Here is a 22,098-nt window from a genome sequence, read left to right as displayed (position 1 = left end):
ATTTTCACCATTTCAGATATTCCTAAGGCCTTCACTGTTTAAACTTGGGTTCAGCTTAGAAAAGGCAGAGAATTAAAGGGGAAAAGCTCACACAAACCAGGACCTGCATGTGTACCGTGAGGATCTCACTTTCTGAATGTAAGAGGCACAGCTTGGGGGGTGCTTTCTTAGAGAAGAGCCTCAGATCTGCACTTGGGGAAAGGAGCTGAGCCAGGGATGGGGGTCTTTCCATGGCAGGCATGCTCCAGGCTCCCTGAGCTACACAGGGCATGTGGGGAAGGTGAGAGTACCCCAGCCAGACCTCACCATGCTTCCCCAAACTGCGTGCAGAATTCATCTCATGCCCGTCTACTCTGGTGAAGACCCTCACCGGATTGTTACCCAAAGACAAAGACCAGGGATGGTCCCGAACATGCCCTAAACTCAACAAGACACAGAGTCTCGCGGGGACACGTAAACCTGTCCTCTTCATCCTAAGGGGATGCTCCGTGAGGCCTACTTATTTGTCACTCATGAATCTGCCCTTTGATCCTTGCTTCTCTACCACCCCGCCTCACACACACTCACAGAAGCTCGATAATTTGGGGGTGAATGCTCAGCCCACAGGCCTGTGCTCTGAGAAGAGCCGCATCTTTGTTGAAAGGGTAGTACTCTGAAGTTACGTGCCGCATGACATCACCGTACTCAATGGTCCCTAGCTAATGAACTAGCATGAACCTGTGACTCCAGCTGGGCCAATCAGATCTCACCCTAAGGAATTTGAAGCGGGAGCCCTGGGAGAGTCAGTTGGTAGGTCTAGAATGAGAAGTGGGGAAGCGGGGTCCAGAGGCAGAGAGAACAGGGCCATGTGGTCCTGTAGACAGAGAAGTGCCTCCAGGCTCCTAGGTTAGTCTCTTATGAAGCGTGGCTACACTTCCTGCCCTTGGATTCCCTAAGATGGCACAGTATCTGGTTATTTCCCCCTTTGGGTTAATTAATAATATCATGATAGTATCAGCTAACATGTATTGAACCTTGACCATGTTCCAGACTCTCTGAGTCTACGTGCTGTGACTTATTTAGTCTTTCCAAACAATGTAATATCTTTTTACACTTAAGGGAACTGACTGAATCTTAGCAATACTGTCAAGATCTCACAGCTAAGAAGAAGCGGAGATGGGATTTAAAACGAGGCTGAGGCTCTATTTTAATTACAATAATATGCAGCTAACAGAACAGTTCTATCTACAATAAGCCCTTGCTATGGAGCAGGCACTGTGCGAAGTGGTCTGAGTTATATTACCATTGTCTCCACCGAGGCTTAAATGTTTCACTTGGATTCTTAAGAACTTTGAAGGGATTCCCATTTCAGGACGGCAGACTGAGTTCCCACTTCAATCCTCCTCCTCCTCCTGTATCAAGTCCATACATACAACAGAAAACACATTAAAACTCCCTTCCTGTTTTCCAGCCTAGGCAGTTATACATTGCCTAGGCTGGAAAACAGCAAGGGAGACTTTCATTGGCTAGGAACTGTAAGGAATCCCTAAAAGAAGGTACACGTTCAAAAAGCCACAGATAATTTAAGAAGCTGAAGCCAAGCACTGAATCCACATGCAAGGAATGTAGAAGAATCTGCCACAGAAGATAACCCGGCAGTGAGAATAACCAACCACCCTCCGAGGAAAACCAGCACCATGGAAAGAAACAGCAAACTCTACTACTGGAACAACTCAACCCCCAGGAGGCAGTTAAAAGAGTGAAGAGAAAAGGACCTTGAATATTTCATAATCTCAAAGATATAAGGCGATGCATCCACACAACAAGAATAGGGGTGTTTCAAGGGTATTTGCATAATGATGAGATGAGGGGAGGTCATCTATGAGCTCTGCAACCAGATCCACGATGCTGCTGGGAGGGAAGCTCCGTTTCACAGATGCAGATATAATGGTGCAGACAGAGGATATCGAGGGCAAGCAGCTGGAGGCAGACTCGGGGGATGGCCTTGCAGAAGGGATGAGGAACCCACATCAACATAACCTCAAGTTTCCTGTACCACATCTTGAATGCCTCATGCCTGTCCGCTCCCAACATGAGGTCCCATCCGCCCCTCACGTGAGCTTACACCCCAGACGACGTCATCAGAAACAGGTAAAGGAATACATGGATGCGTCCAAGCCACAGCTGTAACATTTCTTCCCACGGTGCCCCCTGAAGGCTCCCTCGTCAACTCTCAAGTGCTGTAGCATGTCTTTTAAGGAACATTTTCCCAGACTGACTTGGAGGAGAGCCACCGACCAAAAAGGACAATGTGCTATTAGCATCAGAATATACCAGTTTCAAACCTAACACATAGAAAAGAAACTTACGGTTACCAAAGAAGGGGGAGGAGGCATAAATTAGGAGTTTGGGATTAAAACATACACACTATTATATATAAAATAGATAAGCAACAAGGACCTACTGAACAGCACAGGGAGCTATACTCAATATTTTGTAATAACCTATAAGGGAAAAGAATCTGAAATTGAATATATATATATATATATATATATATATATATATATGTGTACATATTTATATATGTATAACCGAATCACTTTGCTGTACACCTGGAACTAACACAACACTGTAAATCAACTGTATTTCAGTAAAAAATTTTAAAAAGAACCCAGATATAAATGCTTCAGCTCATCTCTTGCCCCACTCCTTGAAATACTACTGTCCCTTGAGTTAAAAGCAGAAAGCCATTGCTGAGTGTGAAGGCTGTGTGATGCAGGGTCGGGGATGGGGGGTGGAGCCTACCTGTTGTCAGGAATGACTTCAGTTCCACCTTCAGGATATGAACAGAGAGCCCTGTGGGTTTCTGCTTCCACTGCTTTTTGCAGGGCTTGTCTCTGTCTCCGATGGGGAATCCCCCAGCAGTGACTCGTGCAGAACGAGACCCCCCCCACCTGCCCACACCACCATCCAGCCTCACTACCACCCCCCCCGCCCCGGGGAACCACCATCCCGGGCCCTACATCTGATCGGCACGGCTCGCTCCATCATAGCTTCCAACTGCACTCAGGCCACTCAGCAGTCTGGAGAATCCCAAATCCAAAGGCTTAGAGACACACGCACTTAGCCATGGGCACTGAACATCCAGCCCCAGCACGACTGCCAGCATCCACAGGGATAACTTCTTGTAACGAGAAACCCAGGGATTGCGACCGTTCCACATGGTCCACTTTACCATTTGGGAACATGTGGTTGGCAATGCAACTGTTTCAGACCTCACTAGTTTTTTCAGACCTTGATTTTCAGCTTCCTTCTCTGACCCCCCACTCCTCTGCCCTCCTGCAAGTCCTGGCTCCCTAACAGGAAAACAGCAAGAAAACAACTGCCTTCTGTGAAGGAGGCCCATCGGTTGAAGCTGGTCCTCAGGGTGGGCCTCTTGGGAGTACTGTCGTCCTAAGCCTGGCGCTTGAGTGGATCCCTCGGACTCGAGAGGGAAGAAAGGTGCTGACTTTCCCATTGAGCCATCGGTGCTGGACATCAACGGCAGCCCTGCTCCATAACTGCTCCAAGAGTAGGGCCTCTTACTGGTATGCAAATTCCCAGGGAGAACCATGGCAGGAAATCTGATCATGCATAGACCACAAACAATTCTGCACTCTGAAAGCACTGTGGGTGCCATGCCCTCCAGCCTGGGATGGAACTGTCTCTCGGGGGCAGTTGGGGGGAATTAATGAGATGACCTGCACAAAGGCACCTGCACAGGGACTTCCCTGCCAGTCCAGTGGTTAGGACTTCGCACTTCCACTGCAGGGGGTGAGGGTTCGATCCCTGGTCGGGGAACTAAGATCCCACATGCTGCACAGTGTGGCCAAAATAAAATAAAATAAAATAAAAAATAAAAAGGTACCTGCACAGCATTCAGGCCCTAGGAACACTGGTCTCTGTCCCTCTCTCTCTGCCCTGCTCCCTGCCCTCACCCTCAACACCGCCTTCAGTAGATGGACTTGAGCTGCACTTAGGAATCTGCTGAGAACCTGTGATCTGCCCTCCTGGTCTCCTCTTTCCGAGGCAGATGCCGGATGAGTGGGGAGAAGGAGATTCAGCTCAAATGAGCTGAGCATCCCTCAGAGCAAGGGCCGACAGCCCCCGCCTTATGACAGTTAGACTTCCTGGACTTTACGATAATGTGAAAGTGACACGAGTTCAGTAGAAACCGTACTTGGTGGATCTTGAATTTTGATCTTTTTCCCTGGCCTGGCTATATGCGTAGATCCTCTCTCACGATGCCGCTAAGTTGTGATGTTTGGTAGATGAGGTGTATTCAATGCATTTTCGACCAACAATATTTTCAACTTATGATGGGTTTATGGGGACCTCACTGAAGGGGACAGATGCCACGGCAAAGCCACAGAGGGGCAGGGACAGTGCAGAGGGGGGTTCCACAGTGAGGTCTTTGTTGAGCAGAGACCTTCGAGATGACACAGAACGTCCTCTTTGGTTCCCTTGCCTCCACCAGGGGGGATTCCTGCTTTCTACCAGGCCAAGTCGCTGGAGGGCATGCCAGGTGTCTGTCTGGGTCACTGTCACACACACTCTTCTTTTCTGTGCTAACCTACGTGACTTTGCAAGTGACTCTCTATAGGGATCCACTACAAGCAAAAGAGGTTCTGTGGAATTTGGTAATTTTCAGGAGACTTTGAAATACACACACACACACACACACACACAAACACACACTAATCCATAGGAATCATCAATAGATGGATCTGATGCCCAGAATCTGGGACCCGCCAGATGCCCCAGAAAACTCAGCATCTGTCCACATCCCACTTTGAGCCTATGAAAAAGTCTGTGAGCAAGCAGCCCCCTGTGGAGAAAGTCACCATCACAGTTTCAAATTTTCTGAGGTACAACTCCAAAAGCCACTTTCATTTTTGATCCGGAATGAAATCAAGTTTGGATGGAAATGTATAGAAAATGTAAACAGGTTGGGAGATCCTCCCACGGCTAACTGATCTCTCAGCATTGTTACTATGCTGGTCCCCGTTTCCCTACAGCCAGAGCCACGCTAATCCATGACCTGTCGCCTATCCTCCCAGCCCGTCCTGTCCTTCATCTCCCCCGGAGCCAGCACTGGTCAGAGTAACCAGTGATCAAGTCCGGCTTGATCAAGTGCCCCCTGCATTTCATTCATTTCTTCGCTCATTAATTCATTCTTCCATCCATCCAACCAATAGTCTTTTTCCCATTGAACAACTATTTAGGAAAAGCCATCTCCCGTATTGAACCAGAGTGATTTTTTTTTTTTTTTTTGCGCTACGCGGGCCTCTCACTGTTGTGGCCTCTCCCGTTGCGGAGCACAGGCTCCGGATGCGCAGGCTCAGCGGCCATGGCTCACGGGCCCAGCCACTCCGCGGCATGTGGGATCTTCCCGGACCGGGGCACGAACCCGTGTCCCCTGCATCGGCAGGCGGACTCTCAACCACTGCGCCACCAGGGAAGCCCCAGAGTGATCCTTTTTTAAAACAAAAGACTGACTGTACCCTCCCCTGTGCCACCTCCACTGGCTCCTGCTGCCCTTGGGGCTGGGAGGGGGCTCAGTGTGGGCCCTCCTTCCTCCCATCTCCCTGGACACATCACCCCACGCGGCTCCCCGTGAACCACGACCTGGGCGGCTTTCGGTTCTTTTAGCCCCGGTTTCCCTCACCTGGGGCCCTATTTCCATCTGCACCTCCACCTGGAGCTCTCCTCCCCCATCTCCTCCTACTTTCACCCACGATTACAAATCACATCACAGGCCATCAGAAAACCTCCCACGAAACTGCCGGGAACTGAGTCTCTCCCTCCACATTGGCTGCTCTTGGAAGAATTTCCCTTTCCATCTCTGTCCCAGCCTCTGCTCGCTCTCTGTCTTTAGGCAAGATCCCAGACATCACCGTGCCACAGGAAAACACATGATAAACAACCCCTAAGCCTTTTAGTAAAAGGGTTTAGTTCCCCCTCATAATAAAAAATCAGACCTTCTCTAATGGCTCCATCCTTGACGGTGCCTCTGTTGAGAGGTCCCCCAAGAATTCAGGAGACTTTCTGCAGACAGACGGTAACTTAATACAGCAGCCCCAAAAGGAGATGTGAACACGGAAGGGGGACTGGGAAGAGACATTCCTGATTCGTACAAGAGCCAAAAAGTAAAAGGGAAATGTCAGAGGTTTAGAGTGACAATCTGAGGTCTCTCTGCCAGTAACCCAACTCCAATCCAACTTGGTTTTCTAGACTCATTAATAGACCACAGTCTACGGTATCTTTCTCTCTTGTTCTTTTTCCCTCCTTTTCTCTCTCTTTTCCCCTCCCTCTCCCTCTCTTTCTCTCTCTCTCTCTCACACACACACACAAACACACACATACCCATGCACCAGAAGACAAGTACATGGAATAAATACACTGAAGGTTTCCTTGATGATCATTTAAATGCTAAGAAAGAGAGAGAAAAAGAAAGAATGGGAGTGAGTTGTGAAAAGCAACTTTTCCCCCATTTTAATCCACAGTCATCAAAAGTCTTAGATACTTTTTTAAAAAGCTCCACAAAAGCAATGGTAGAATGAATTCTAACATGAAGGACTCGTAGACCTGGGCTATAATCTACACTCGGATACTAATGCAGTTTCACTTGGAAAAACTATCCTTGACTCAAGCACTATGCAGATGTATTTTGCAAGGAAGGTCCAGGGGGAGATATGGAGAGAAGCGGCAGGCAGACACGTCCTGAAAGCCGTTCACCTCCTCATAGCTGTACAGCACCTGAGGTTACTCTGGGGACATTCTCTCCCTCCCACTGTGTGTGGGGTTGTCAGGACAGGACACACCTTGAGATGCCCTCCCTGCAGGGGATGCAAGAGGGACTCCGGCTCTACTGGTCCTTGACAAGGTGGAAACGAGGAACCACCTCCCTCTGCATGCAAATGTGGGATGCGATGCCGGGTCAGGGATGGGTGGGCCCTAGGACATTGAAACCAGCCCCGCTGGGTCACAGGGACCTTCTAGGTCCCCGAGCTCCCAGCTCAGAGCCTGTTCCACGATACCACACAGCGATTTTAGGAGGCGCTCACCAAACCCTGGGGCTGCTAAAAGCAGACCCAGTCAAGTGGCCCACACTTGTCTTTCCCAATCACTCTGTCTACAAGGACTCCCCCTTCCCCAAAACCCCAAAGCCTCTGGGGTCCCTGCCACTCACGTGCCACGTACCAAACATATCTTGCCACATCCTAGGGTCTATTTCTTTGCAGGTCTGTCCCGACTTCCAACTAGACTGCAAGGCTCTTGAAGGCATGACTTAGCCTTCTTTGTCTTGGCACTCTACACGGTACCCGGGTACCCAGCATGGTAATTAAGAAGAGTCAAGAGAGGCATGAGGCCCCCTTCAAATAACACTTTCGTTAAGCAGATAAGAAAAACATGTAACAGATGTGTTATGTTTTTTAAAGGCCCCCTTCTAAATTCCAGCGAAGTTACTTAACAAGGACCTGATGTCTATTCTCTTTCTGCTGGTATCTGGACCCATTAAAAACAGGATGTGAAAAAAATGCTGAGGAGCTCACTGAGCAGGAAGGACTCATAGAGGACAAGAGTGGACAGTAGATGGCAGTCTGTCCCTGTGTCAGGAGTGGTCACAGAGACAACACACAGTGCAGCCGGGAGAAGCAGCGCTTAAAAGCCTCAGGCAGACGCACTTCCCCCGCCTGGGCTGACTACAGCCAAGAGCAGGGCTACTTCTGGAAAGCACACACACCTGCACATCCACCCAGACCTAACACCTGTACATCACGCCCCTTCCCCAAACTCTCCCTGGGAAGAACCAATGGCTCCCATTACAACGGGCTCTGAGCATCCATCACAAGAGGCTTGGTCAGGCCTTGGGAACTCAGGGATGAGAAAAAGTGAAGGCAGTTCATGGACCCTCCAGCCTGCTTCTGGTCCAGAGGATTCCCCATCATTATTCACACCAACACACAACATTCCATCCAGGAAGCCTGTGCTTGAACTTCCATGCTCCCACGGCCCCTCCCTAGAGCACAATGATGTAACTGGCCCATTGTCTTCACCAGCTCCTAGACCCTGGAGCTCAGAGCTCAGCGTTCATCTCTGCATCTTCTCCAGCATCGAGCACAGGGCCTGAGACTTGGCAGCCACCAACAGGATGCTTAATGAACAATCTTTAAACGTGTTTTCTGAGTGTCTAGAGATAGATGGCCCTAATTCATGTGCAGTGACACCCAATTTTCCCATGACCAAAACCCACATGTGCAGAAGGACTTGGCAGACTAAGACACAGGGGAGAAGGGGGGCTCTAAAGAGAGCAAGAACAGCCTTTCCTAGTGGGCCGGCAGTGAGCTTCATGACATCAGCCTCGGGACAGGCCGAAATGGGACACAGAGAACATGTATGGCTCTGGACCCTTGGGAAGGAGTATCACTTCTCTGAGCCCAGCCTCTCACCACTGGACTCCCTGATAACCCACCTGTCATGCATTCACTCACCCAACACAGATCAAGGTGCTGGGGACACAGAGATGAAAAGACCAGGTCCCTTTCTCTGCAGAGCCCATCTTCTAGTGAGAAGACAGAATACCGGGTGGTGTAACACAGGGAAACTGAGAGGGAGCCCCAGGCTCCCTGGAGGATGCAGGGAGGCTTCCAAGAGAAGGTAGTGGTGAAGCAAAGATGTGAAGGATGCTTTCAATATCCCTGGTGAAGAAGGGAGAGCCTTCTAAGCCCAATATACACACAGAATAAGCCCTCTGTGACCATCTCAAGTTCAAGAACAGATGTATACTTCTGCTACTCCTACCCTCTTGCAATCAGAGGACGTTTCCCTCTACATTCAAGCCCCTTATCAATCCATCCATCCAGGCTTTTCTACTAGCCCTCGATTCCCATAATTACTGATGAGTCAGGAAAGATTGGGGGGATCATCTAAGCCAGGGGCCTTTCACTCCCCATGGAGCAGAGACTCCCCAGATTGCACAGTGAGGCTCTGGGACAGTTTGGGGTGGAGTCTGGTATCTCTGCTCATAGTTCAGGATCCCTCTGATTTCACTCACCAAATCCAACTAATTTTATCCACATAAACCTTTTCCTATGCTTTCAACTGCCAATCCAAGATCTGCCACCAATCTGGCAAGCTTGCTTCTTCAGCACTTCATAAACATGCACGCCTCCATGTGTTCAAGAACTTACCTGGCACCATATAACTTCATTTCCTCCTCCACCCCCTCCACACCTCTGCACCTAAGTCCTCCAGAGGAGCAGGGATACCCAGAAATGCCAGGCATGGGCCACAGTGAGGCTTAGGGAGCAGCAGAGTCATGGAATATGTGAACGGTCATGACTGGCAGGGTCCTTTTGACCTTCAAGTGAATCCCATTCCCTCTTTTTCAGGAAGAGGAAACAGAGGCCCGTGGAGGGAGAATGCTTTGCTCAAGGTCGCACAGCTAGTTTGAGTCCTTCGCGAAGAGAGGTGAGGTGAGCAGTTTCGGGAGCAAAAGCTGGGTGTCAGGAGAGTTGGGCTCCTTCCCAATTACAGGACGCACATGTTGGGAAACAGGGGATTTCCAGAGCTGCACTCTCCCTCTTGGATCCAGTGGAAGCAGGGGATGGATGTGCCCCATGATCCATCAGGAGTAGATCTGCTAGACACAGAACGGAAATAATCCCAGACTGAGATCTTGAACTATATTCCCTGAGGGATGATTTGGAGCCAGAGGGGGAGGATATTTTTAAATGCCAGGGGCTCAGACCTAAAAACAGAGGGGGCGGGCAGGGCAAGATTGGTCTATCATAAAAAAAAATGATAATAATAGGGCTATGTCCTCTTACAAAGAAGGAAAGCATCCCCCTACACGTGGAATGTTGTTTTAAACAAAGGAAGCACATATCTTTTGAGCCACAATTTCACAGGCATTAGGTTAATGTTGTCCATTTATTAGCACATTGCAAATACTTTTCAGTAATAGAACCAAGTCATTCTCATTCATTGCTTTGAAGATGTATGTGTGGTAGTGGTGACGGGAAAGTCAGTGCAGGAAGAAAAAACAAGAGCCTTCAGTCACACCCTTCAGAGATGGCGGCAACATGCACCCCGAGAACACCTCTGGCTTCCCTACTTCTGGTATTGCCCAGAAGGGCATGCAGCAAGCAAGGGCCAGGGCTGGAAGACTCTAAAACTGCTCTGCTCTGCATCAAACAGACCCTGGGGACCCCAGTCCTCGGTAGCAACTCCTGCCTTCAACCTCTCAGCCCCTGTATACATGGAGGAAGTTCCCTAGCCTTTCAAGGAAAGCCATTTTCCAAATTCTGAAGAGCCCTCACATTCTCCATTCTCTTTTACTTTGATTCTGTGCAACCCTCATCACAGGACTCAAGAACCCTGGGACCCACCACCTCTGGATCAACACCAGATGTCCAGCTCCAATCTTACAGAGTTTACAAGGAGGCAATTGTGACTTAAATCAACACCCCCATTCTGGAAGGGCAGATTCCCTTGTCAACAGGATGGGAAGTGAAGGGGGAGGGTGATGGGAGCTGAGACAGATCTGACATCCAGCAGGTGGCCAGAGAGCCTCAGCATTTGTCTTGCACATGAAAATGAACCTTCCCATGGAGCAGGTTACCCTGTGGGGTGACAGACTTTGGAGAGGGCTATCAAGCAATCTCCCATCTGGATGACATCACAGAATGCAGAAACAGAACCTGACTGGCAGGTGATGGACTTGGGATGGTCACAGGCTTCAGGCTAGAATGTCAGCACATCGAGATCTAGCTGTGTACCCGTCAACATACCCCTTAACTTCACATAACCTCAGTCTCCTCACCTGCAAAAGAGATAATTTTGGGCACTGAGATAACACCATGTGATATTTACAGTAATGCCTGGCACCCAGTAAGTACTCAAATATTAACGATCATCATCATCAATCATCTTCAAGGTGGGTACTTCTCTCAGTCAGAAACACTAATAGGCGTTCATGTGGAAGCTGGATGATTAGCATCGGGTCTACCAGAAAGCCAAACCCCACCCCTTAGAGATCTGTACACACTGTGCAGGCGAAGCCAACTTCAAGAGCATTCTTGGCCAAAACAAAACTCTATGGCAAATTCTTTGCATGCCTTTCTGCCTTTGACTCAGCCATTCCCCAAAGATAAAAACAGCAGCTCATTGAGGGTGTGCCAAGATGCACTCCAAGCAAAGCATATTAGCGCTAATCGAGGAGGAGGATGGGGCTACTGTAGAATCCTCAGATGGTGCCGTTGGAATGGAACTTTGAGATCCTCTAGTTCAATTTCTTCATTTACAGATGGGTATGTCAAGGGCTGGAGAGACCATCCAGGGTCACACAACAGCAGCCTATTAGTGACAGAGCTCAGTGGCAGGCTTGGTCCCCCACCTCTAAGTCAGCAGGCTTTCTGCTGCCCCAGGCTGTTTAAGATGACCTTGGCCTGGGATCTTTTGAGATCAGTAAGCTGCCATTTACTCCTACAGCTCTGGTCTTGAATGAGCAAGAACCTCAACCCTTTCAAAAAATCTCTGACTGAACAAAATCCATAGAAGTCTGGGGGCTCAACAAAAGTGTTTCCTGGAGATGCTGCTGAAAAGTGAGCAATCACAACAGACCACACCAAAGTTCACGTCAAAATCCTTCTCCAGCGAAACCACACTGACAGGCAGAGGCTAGTCCTGTAAGGATGCCCAGAGCCACAGACAGCCTCTGGTGGTTCCCAATTAGGACTGCTTGAGAAGGACCATGGCACAGATGTGGACACGAAACAGCCAACGCATCCTCACCACCCAGACGCGTGTGCACACTTAGCCCCTTGGTATTTTTAGGTAGAAGGAAAGGCTGACTTACGGAAAACTATCAACAACATGCAAAGACTTTAAAGATCTTGGTCCCTCTACATGTGCTTTCATAGGTTCTAAAATGAGTCCTCTGAAAGGCTTCCTTTGTCCAGCCTTGATCTTAATAGAAATGTGTTCAAGCAAGAATGAGGTTCTATCTGCACTGGCCTCAGACGTCCTAAAAGCTCACACATCCTCCATCCCCAAATACAAATGGTCTGAAAAAAAGCTGCTCCCAATTTCTTCCACAAGCTGGCTCTTCTACAAGACACAATACGGTGACGGTCCAGTCTGAACCAGGTGCCCATATACCTGCCACCCATAACACAAGCTCTAGAAATGCCTCCTGCCCTCCCAGGGCCCCTCCTGTGCTCTTGTGTCCCCCAGCACACACACAGCCCTGCTCTCCTCTCTCTCACCTAGGCATGCACACACCTATCTCACCTAGGCGTGCACACACCTATCCATGCACAAAGTACATCCACAGAGCTTATCAGCAGCACCACACGGGTCTTAGGCTGGTCTCCGGTAGATTTGGTCCTTCTCCAACAAACTCAATTTTAAAGAAAACTAAATGGACAACCCTAGCAACGGTCATTAGTTCAGCATCCCCACCACCAGAAACTGCCTGCCTCATTAAAGAGTAAAACAGCAGCTGGTGAGGTTGGGAAGCAGGGTGGTGGGTTTGAAGGATCTTCTGTGTCGGCCTGACTCCCTGCTCTCATTCCAGCCAACCCTGGATTTACATTCCTCATAGTTGGGGTGGGAGCACTGTAACTGCTCAGGAAACAGTCTGGAGAAGCCTGCAGCAGGAGCCGCCTGCTGCATTTGCTGTCCTGGATGGAGGGGCGGAGGGGGGGGGGAGGCCTGCACATCTGATCTGTCTGGGAGGGGAGCTGCGGAGATGGGAAATGTTATGTAATTAAACTCTGCTGGCCTGTCCCGCCTGGGGAATGTGAGAGCCATCAACAGTGACCTCTTCCAATCAACTTAATTGGCCCAATCTCGCCAAGAAAAGCAGCAGAATTGGTTTAGTGCCTCATGGAAATAGCTGAGCGCCTGACTATTTATGGCCACTGAACTCAAGGATGGATGGGAGTCTGACTCTGGGCCAGCAGTTCACAGCATGTGCTGACTTCTGGGAGGACTCGGGAGGCTTGAGTGGGTTTCCTGGTCCCTCGTTTTTGTTTGGTCTCCATTTTTGTCTCTGGGGAAAGCGGCTGCACCAACTTGCTGCATTGGGTGTCTGCAAAGATCCAAAGCCCATGCCCTCTTCTTACGGGCAGGCTCTTGCCTGCCAAGGACTCGTAGCTCAGAGAGACACAGACCTTCATAGTAACCCGGGTTGGCTGGACTTTGCTCTTCTTTTATCCTAACACGCCGAGGACAATGACTATTTTCTCTGTCCTCAGATCACATTTCTTTAGGCATCATGGCCTGCAGAAAAGGGAAACGTCCGTGTCGGAGAGTTAATGACATTGATTTGTGGACCACCTTTCTTCTGAATAGTTCAAAGACCTGTTACGGGAACAGGTTGCCATCAACAGTAATCTAGGCTCGGCTGCCTCCATTTTATGGGTGAGTAAACTGAGGCAGTTATAGAAGGTTCTATCTGCACCATGGGTGAGCAGTATACACTCAGCGGGCATTAAGACTGTTTTACCAACTTGCACTGTAAAGAGAAGGAGGCCCAGGACCCATGTCTACAATGGTTCACATCCATGCTAGCGCCTGTATTCAACTCGGCGTCACCTTTGAGAAAAGCTTTGTACCCCTAAACACACCAAGCTTTGACGGGGAGGGAAGCAGAGTGAATTTTCCTTCTCATTGAGTCACGGCAGACAACGCCATTTTACACAGAGGAACAATGGAGGATCAGAGAGATTAGAACATTTTCCTGAGGTCACCCTGCTCCAAAGTGGCAGATCTGGACTAGAACCGAGCCATTCCCAATGGGAAACCTTCCATCTCCACCACGCCATCCTCCGAAATACTGCCGCAAGATCCTCTGACCAAGGGTCAGACCCTGTATCAACACTCGTACACAGATGAATTTCCCCTACAAATAAGGCAGAACCTCAAAATGGCACAGCCGTCATTTCAGGAAATCAAAAGTGTCATGGGTCAAACAGATGAGGTTTATTTCCCCCAAACATATGCCCTCCCACGAATAGACCTAATCAATGAGGTTCCTGGTCAGCAGGTGTGTGCGGCCAAAGCCCAGCCCTCCCCCTGCTCTGTCCCAGTTACCTCCCCAGCTCTTGCTGGTATGAACCTAACCAACGTCACATGCCCCTCCCTCCCCAAATGCTTCCTAATAAACCTGCAACCCTTCTTTTATCTGTACCTTTTAAACTTTGATACACATCTGAGCATCCAAGACGATTTTCATCCTTCCTCGGCCACAAAGAATTCCTGCAAAAATATACATTCCACTTCCTCCACCAGAGCCAGCATACACACCCTTCCTGTCCTCCAAGCTAGCCTCCCCCCAATTACTTCGCTCCAGACCCACGGCGTGTGTGCATGCACACACGCACGCCCACACACACGTTAGCTTTACACTCACAGCCCAGAAGTCATCAAAGATTAACAGACACTCCCAACCTGCATCTTCCTGGCATCTTCCTGCTCACTGCCTCGCCCCTTCTCCAGCCCCACGTATGAAGCCGCATCCCTGCCATGCTCTCAGAAACTCAGCCCTCCAGTGTATCAGCACCTGCATTCTGACCTGGCTTGCTGCACCCTCCATTCCCAGCCCACACCCCCTACAAGAAACAGTAACAGCCCTCAGCTCCCTTCCCAACACACAAAACTATCCATCACCCCTCTCTTTCTGCGCCCTTTCTACAAAACCACAGGTACCTTTCAAATCAGCTTCCCTTTGGCCTCCGAGATCCATAAACATCTCTAGAAACTGAATTATAGCTCTTGAAAAAACCTCGACTAGCACCGAGCTCTCCTCGTTCCTCCTGGCAAAACTGTGGCAGTCCGCTGAGCCCTGGGAAGAAATTGTTCTAGGGCATCGTGCCACGCCCCAGTACCCAGCAATGGGCTGAGCATCCAGTGGGCATTCCATTTCTTATTTCTTAAATAAGAAACCCATTATACAATGTAATACTATGCGCATCCCTGCCACTCGGCATGCAAAACACATTTCTCCGCTCACTCAGATCTCACTCACACACATCCCCAGCCGATACCAACACACAGAGGACTTTTCCCCTTAAATGTACATCCCTCATCCTAAGCCTTCTCCAATTCCCTCCCCTCTGGGGAGGTGCGGGGGGCGGGGGCGAGGCAAAAACCACCACAGTATCCTTCTCTGCAAATGCCCCATCTCTCCGTAATGCGTCTGAGCCCACACTTTTCTGTTCCCCACATACCCCAATGCCCTCCTGGCCAAATTTCCCAGCACTCACTCATAAAGTTCACACTCTGCTCTTTGCAGATAATCTCCCCGCCCCATCCCTTCGGTAATCCGCAGGCGCCTAGGCTAACCTTCCACACACATCCCCCACACGGGCGCCCTCCCACGCCACACCCACTCCGTGTGTCTGTGCAGGCGCGCACAAGCCATCTGCTGCAACACACCGTACCTCTCCTGCTCCGACACCCTTCGCAGGCACAGATTTCTCATCAGCTACACCTCTGTTCCCACATGCTCTCACCTGCTGCCCGTGCAAGAGAGCCTCAGAAACACACACACCTCCACCTGCACACAGAGCAGGGGGAGCTCCCGCACCCTGGCCGTCCCCCATGCACACCCTCATGCAGACACTTTCCAAAAAACCTCTTTCCCTGACCAAACAGAGCGCCCAGGGGTCCTGATCGCCCTCCACGGGCCGGCAGACCCGTTCACACAGAGCCACAGCCTCCACTTCCAGCTACAAAACAGTCCACACCAGCACAGAGCCGTACACGCTCCTTCCTGCAACCCGCAGACTCCCTGCTCTCCCCCAGCACCGTTCAGAGCTTGGTTTCTTTTCATCGCCTCCTCTCCCAACGCCAAACCCAGGTCTGAGCGTTTGAGCCCAAGGCAGAGGCGGTTGGATTTGATCCCCCGAATCCCACCCCTCCACCTTCTTTGTGTCGGGGGCGGGAGCGGGGCAGGCTGAGGACATGGGAGAATTTCTCAGTGCCGGGAAAACAGAACCGATTGCAAAGTTCCTTCCCGTTCCAACTTTCTCCATCCTGACATTTGGGACAGAGGGTTTAGATGTGTCTCTGGCTCTCCGTTCTGCGGAGCGGGAGAGGACATCTCTTCATTAAAGAGCACTGGCCCAGCACAGTCCTTAAGCGACTAGAGTCCCGGGGTGACACCCACCCCCTTTAGCCCGCCCTCCCCCCCCCCACCCCAGCTCCCGCCCCCTGCTCCTCGGCGCACAGAAACAAGTCCAAGACGTGCAGTCGCCAGCTCTCCAGCTCCGAGCTCAGCGCTAGGGCTGCGTCCAGGCAGCTGCCTGCACTGAGACTCTGAACGTGCCGCCCGCCGCCAGAGGTCGAGACCAGGCTGTCTAGTTCGGTGTTTCCTCCACCTGGAAGCCCCCGGCCACGGATCCAACGAGAGGGATCCTTACTAGTCAGCAGCCCTCACCCGGTGCGGCTCGGGGGTCTCAGTGCTGTGTCTTTGAGGAACGCAGCAGCCAACCACCCCCCACCCCCAAGAAAAAGCGTCTCCTCGCCGCGCACCCACTCGCGCCCGAAAGCCACAAGCAGGGTCCCCTCCCCCACTCCAGGCCCGCCTTTCCCGAATCTTCAACTCCCGAGCGTTCTAAATTTCCTTGGGAGTGTGAGTCTACGACCCCGAGCTCAGGCTCAGGGGCCACGGAGAAATTTGGTCCTTGGGGGTCCTCTGAAGTCCGACCTAGCTGCGCCGGGCCCCGGGCCTCCCAGCCTCCCAGCCTCCCGGTACCTCCGATTCCTAGAGCTGGCCCGGAGGAACCGCGGGGATCTCCCCAGGGACCGCCTGGCCCCCGTGCCCGCCGCTCCCGGCGGCGACCCAGACGCGCGGGCCGCGCGCACGGCTCCAGCATCTGCGCAGACCCAGGGTGGGGTGGCCGCCGGCCAGGAAGAGCCCGGGGTGCGGGGCTGCTTCCGAGAAAGCTTTGAGCGGAGGCAGGGGGACTCCAGCAGGTAGCCACGCCACGCACGGAGTCTCAACTCCCGAAACTGGGAAGCGACTCTCCGGGGCGGGGGGGGGCGGGGGGGGCCGGAGCTCCGCGTCCCCTCCCCCCCCCAGCCCCCGCCCGGCCCGGGAAGGGGAGGAGAGCGGAGAGCTTGGCGAGGTGGCGAGCGGGGCGCGGGGGGCGCGTGCGGGGAGCGACGGCGGCACCCTCGCCTCCCCGCCGCCCCGGATACGACTGCCACCCCCTTTTGTTACGGGATGCGCGAGGAGCCTTCTCCGCGGGAGTAGACGGCTGCGCTGGTGAGGGGCCGGCGGTTTCCCCGAAGCCCTTTCCTGCCCTTCCGTCGGCCCCCTTTCCCCTCGCCTCCGCCCCCCACCGCCCCATTTCCAATCCTGGTCCCTTAAACCTGATCACTTTCCCAGATATTGGGCGGTTTCTCCAGCAGCCGAGGCACGGGAGGGAGGAGGTGGGGAGGAGTGTCCGTGCGCGGGGGCGGGCGGGTGGCTGTGATCGCACCTCGGCCTGGGCAGATCCGGGCGCAAACTTCGGGAAGGCACGAGCGGGGGAAAGTGTGGGAGCGCGGCGCGGTGGGGTGAGGGCGGGGTGCGGAGCCCGGGCCGCGCGCAGCTCCCCGGCCCCGAACCTGCCCGCCCAGCGTGCCCGCCTCCCCTTACCGTGGCAGAAGTGACCATGGCATCCGTGTGACTGTTTCCAGGGACGTCGACATGAAGAGAAAGGTGGACGCGAGCTCGGTCATTCAAAGTCTCTCCCACCCCGCCGCCGCCGCCAGGCCCCAGCAGGGGACAAAAACAGGAGAAAGGAGAGGGAAGAAAGTAGTTGCGCCGGGCTCTCTCGGGGGCCTCGCGCGGAGCTGCTACGGTGGGGAGAGGAGCCTTCAACTCTGAGTCCCGTGAACAGAATCTGCGCGGTTATAACCAGCCAACCCGGCCAGATGGCTCCGCGCTCAGCGCCTTAACCCCTTCGGCGCCGCGCCGCCCGCCCCCGCGCCCGGCCGGCCGCGCGAGCCTGCGCCCCAGCGCCCCTCCGGCTGGGGTCGGGGGCCACTGGGGGCACCGGGTCATTTCCCCTGTCCTTTCTTCAAGAAAAATATTCCCAACCTCCAAGTCGGTAGTATGCTTCAGTTTGCCCCTCCATCTCCGATTTAGAGATCCAAGAAAAAACGAAATATTTAACTTTTCACTGCACTTTACACATTCATGCCTTTAGTCTGTCTCACGTGTTCTTCTCCTTGAAAAATCTCTTTTTGATCTTCTTTTTGCTTTTCATTTAAGGTTTTTCTTTACAAAGCAGAAGGGCCTTTCTTGCCCCTTGCCTCGGGAGGCTTGGGTCGAATGTGCAAACTCCTCCGAACCTGCGACCCTTTCGGCTCCAGATCTCTCCCCACCCGCTACCAAGAGCACCCGTCCGTCCTTCCCTCTCCCCACCACCGGAGCACGCCCCGGGACCCCGTTCCCCAGGCTGCCCGCCGCTCCGGGACCAGCACCCAAGGCGCTGCAGGCGGTCCAGGCGGATCAAGCCAGAGAGGTGTGGGGTCGGGGTGGGGGGGCACGGGGCGGGGGGGTTGGGGAGGGCGGATGTGTGTGCGCGCTTGTGTGTTTGTGCGAGCGTGAGCGTGGAAGGGAGAGGGTGATGAATCGGAGCCTCCCGCCCCAGGCAGCCTTCAACTTCTCCTAAGCCCTTTCCAAATGAGGGTCGGGCCCTGCAGCCGAGCGCCCTCCCAGCACCCACCAGTCTGCACGCGGGGACAGCGCGGGAAGCAGAAAGGCAAGCGACAGACCAACCTTTCTAAGCGCTCCGAAAGGAGTGACGTCCACTTCCCCACCCTTAGATTATTCGAGGAAAGGCCGGGGAATGCAGGGGGCAAAATCTCTTATTTCGAGATAACTTTAGCCGCCCATTAGACCCCGCTTGGGGTGAGCTCGGTCTCTCTAAATTTACCCTAGTTAATGCATTTTGCTTTCGCCCATTTGCCGTCAAGAGAAGTTGGGGGGGGGATGTCACTGAGGGGTCAATGAGAAATCCAGAGCCTCAGAACGGAGCTTTGCCCTCCTGTCCTCCTCCTACCCGCTCCCCGGGTCGTGGCGTGGGGGGATCTCATCTCCGATCCCCTCCCCCCCACTTCTCCCTCCCTGCCACCTCAGTCACCCCTAACCCCGTCTCTTTCCAGGACCTTTGGACGTGCGCGCGCTTGGGGGAGGGGTGTGAGTAGGTATCGCTTCTCCCCGCGGCCCTGCCGTTCCGGGCGTCTAATAAGCAGTTTAGTTGGCGTCCAAGTACAAAAACATCCAAATTCCCTTGATTTGTTTGAGAATTTAGTCAAACACCAAGAAATAAGGGCACCGCACCTACCAGATCAGGCCGAACCCGACGCAGAGAGGGGGCTGCCGGTCCGAGGGGAGGTGGGAAGGGATGGGGAGGCTGGGGGCTGCGTACTAGGTAGATTGTACCTGCCTCATCATTATCCTGGCTGCTGGAGATTGCCACATGGAAAACGGCCAGAAGCGCCTACTGAGGCCCAGGGGCGGCCCGTGGTCCCTGGGGAGAGTAGGGTCCTCCTTCCGTGCCGCCCTCGCGCCAGAAGGTTCAGGTCCTCCTCCGGGCCAGGTTAAGCTGCAGAGATGTCCCCTCTACCCGGAGCACGGCACCATGAAGGTCTGGATTGGGCGTGCTCTGCTGGGTCCCGGTTTTCTCGCTCTGCTCTGGCCCGCCCCCCTGCCCTCCCCCACTGCCCGCACTTGCGCCCCAATCCCCCCACCCCCACCCCCGCTGCCGCGAAGTCAAAGGCGGGATTCAGGCCCACTGGCCACGTTCTAGGGGCTCTTCTCTGGAGCTCCAGGTCCTCAGGTAACCCAAAGACTGCAAGGAAAGAGGGGGGTTGGCTCCCGCTGCAGCGAGGAATGGGTTAAAAACCTGTCCCGGCTGATCTGCCTGCTGCTCTACGGTCACCAGCACGATGGAGGGAGGAGGGGAAGGGAGAGGGGCAAACTTAAATGTGAAAAAAGTCAGAAGGAAAAAAAAAAAAAAAGAAGAAGAAGAAGACGAGGCAGCGTGGAGTTTAAGACCGATTTGCTCTGCAGATGCCAGGCGCTGACTGGCTCTCTCGTTTTGCCAGGACCTAGGCGATCCCAGGAAAAGTTTGTGCCTTTCCCAGCTCGAGGGGGTTTTGTCCTGAGCCGGTGGGTCTGTCTTTGAGTGCAATCAACACGCCTTGTAATATGAGAGGTGACACCTTAATCTTGCCAAATATGCGTGGTGCCTTGGGGGGGAGGGGGGGAGAGGGGGAGAGAAGGGAGGGAGGGGCTGAGAGAGGAGAGCGGAAGAGGAGAGAACAGGCAGAGGCCGAAAGATGCCCTTTGCTCACTTTTTCCCAAATGGAGAGCCACTGGCCCTTTCCTTTGTGGAAGGCCCTTTTCAAACAATCTTCCTGGAGCAGGCAAACTGCCTTTTCCTTACTGCTATCCTTTCTAGTTCAGAGCTAAGTGTCCTCTTCCCCCCTCTAGAGACTGATATCCAGGTCCTCCCTCTGGCTTCCAAGAGAGTGACCAGGTGATCGAGAAATAGCGTGGCCAGAAAAAGGAATAGAAAGATAGAGTAAAAGATTATTGCATATAATATGAAATCGTTTTAGAACTGCGGAGCATTGTGACTTCTAAGCAAATCCATTTTTCGAAATAAAGACAGATCTGAGTGCTGCAGACTGCTAAAGCAAAGAACAGAGCTAGGAAGTAAGCTGGGGAGTTCATGCCCCAAAGGCGGTGCTGGGTCCGGGGGCAATCCATCCAGAACTAGGTCTTTTTGGATCCCTTTCTCCAAGTTGAGCCCGTGGTCGCAGCCTGGGCCTTGGCCGTCCATCTGTTGACTGTATTTTTAGGTTGCTGAACTGTCTTTTGCTCCTGGCTGCATCTGGGTGTCAGGCCCTCCTCCTGAAAGCGGCTTGTGAGAGCGGGGACTGGATCTGGTGTTTGGAGGTCCGCTTTAAAACTCTCTCCTAAAACAAATTTCTGGAGCAAGCCTCCTGCCCACCCTTCTCTTTTGCAACAGCGCCACTCTGTGGTTGAAACACTGAATAGAAACAGAATGAAAACGTTGGCCTGAAGCGTGCCTTTCCCTTGTAAAAAGCAGCACTTATGGCCTTGATGTTGTTAAGTGGACTGTGTATTGGCGAGGTGGGATGCCCAGCGTGTGGTCTTGTGCTCTAGCTGCCTGTGGTTAATTCACTGTGACATGTTGACCCAGGAAATAAGAGAATTGGGCCGAGTGGCCTCCAAGGACCCTTTCCTCTGTGACCCTTCGTGGCAAAGACAAGTGGTGTGATTTTCCCCATGATCAGCTAGCTAGCCTTGAACATTTGTCTTCTCTCATTGTCTTTTGTTTTGTTTTGGTTTGTTTGTTTTTCCTCCTGACTTGGAGATCGCTCCTCCACACCTCATCTGATCCTCAAATATTTGCAGGTTGCATCTTCTGCGGCTGGAGGGCACTGCGGAGAATTTGGCAGGATGCCCGTGACTCCTTTCTTGGGCCCTACCCTGTCCCTCCCCACCCCGACTCACTCAGACTGCTGCTTTGCCAAGGGAGCCTGAAAGTCTCTGTTTGTGAAACAATTAAGCGAATGCAAAAGGTGCTTGCACAGGGACTGGGAATTTAAGGGTCAGGGAAGACCGTGCACTCCCTTCACTCCTGGCACTCAAAAGATTCCCCGTGAGCTTCCTTGGTGGCGCAGTGGTTGAGAGTCCGCCTGCCGATGCAGGGGACACGGGTTCGTGCCCTGGTCCGGGAAGATCCCACGTGCCATGGAGCGGCTGGGCCCGTGAGCCATGGCTGCTGAGCCTGCGCGTCCGGAGCCTGTGCTCCGCAACGGGAGAGGCCACAACAGTGAGAGGCCCGCGTACCGCAAAAAAAAAAAAAAAAAAAAAAAAAAAAAAATTCCCCGCTGCCCACCCATTACTGCACAGGTCCTAACCACAGCGTTATTAACAGCACATCCATGTGAACATCACGCCCATTAGCAACCCTGCCCAAAGGCCCTGAAGAGTCCTGTGTGAGGCATTACTCTTTTTTTGCAAAGTAGGTGCAGCTG

The 22,098-nt window shown here is 52.6% G+C and overlaps 1 protein-coding gene across 2 annotated transcripts in view; it reads right to left on the bottom strand.

Moving 5' to 3' along the window:
* The window catches only part of NTF3 (neurotrophin 3), a gene marked incomplete at its 5' end in the record, with an annotated part of 66,942 nt that extends 47,435 nt beyond the window's left edge, over positions 1 to 19,507 (bottom strand). Inside the window, one exon of one of the 2 annotated variants that reach the window (XM_081248775.1) lies at positions 19,469 to 19,507. In XM_081248775.1, coding sequence (XP_081104901.1) covers positions 19,469 to 19,507 — 39 coding nt within the window. Of the gene's footprint in view, positions 1 to 17,674; positions 17,861 to 19,468 lie in introns of those variants that run through there. The other variant, XM_081248776.1, reaches the window with a different exon arrangement.
* Positions 19,508 to 22,098: the final 2,591 nt, after the last annotated feature.

Source organism: Mesoplodon bidens (genome assembly GCF_964165515.1).
Source record: "Mesoplodon bidens genome assembly, chromosome: 11".
Lineage (NCBI taxonomy): Eukaryota > Metazoa > Chordata > Mammalia > Artiodactyla > Ziphiidae > Mesoplodon > Mesoplodon bidens.
Note: the sequence above shows the minus strand (reverse complement) of the source record. Positions and strands in the feature narration are given on the sequence as shown.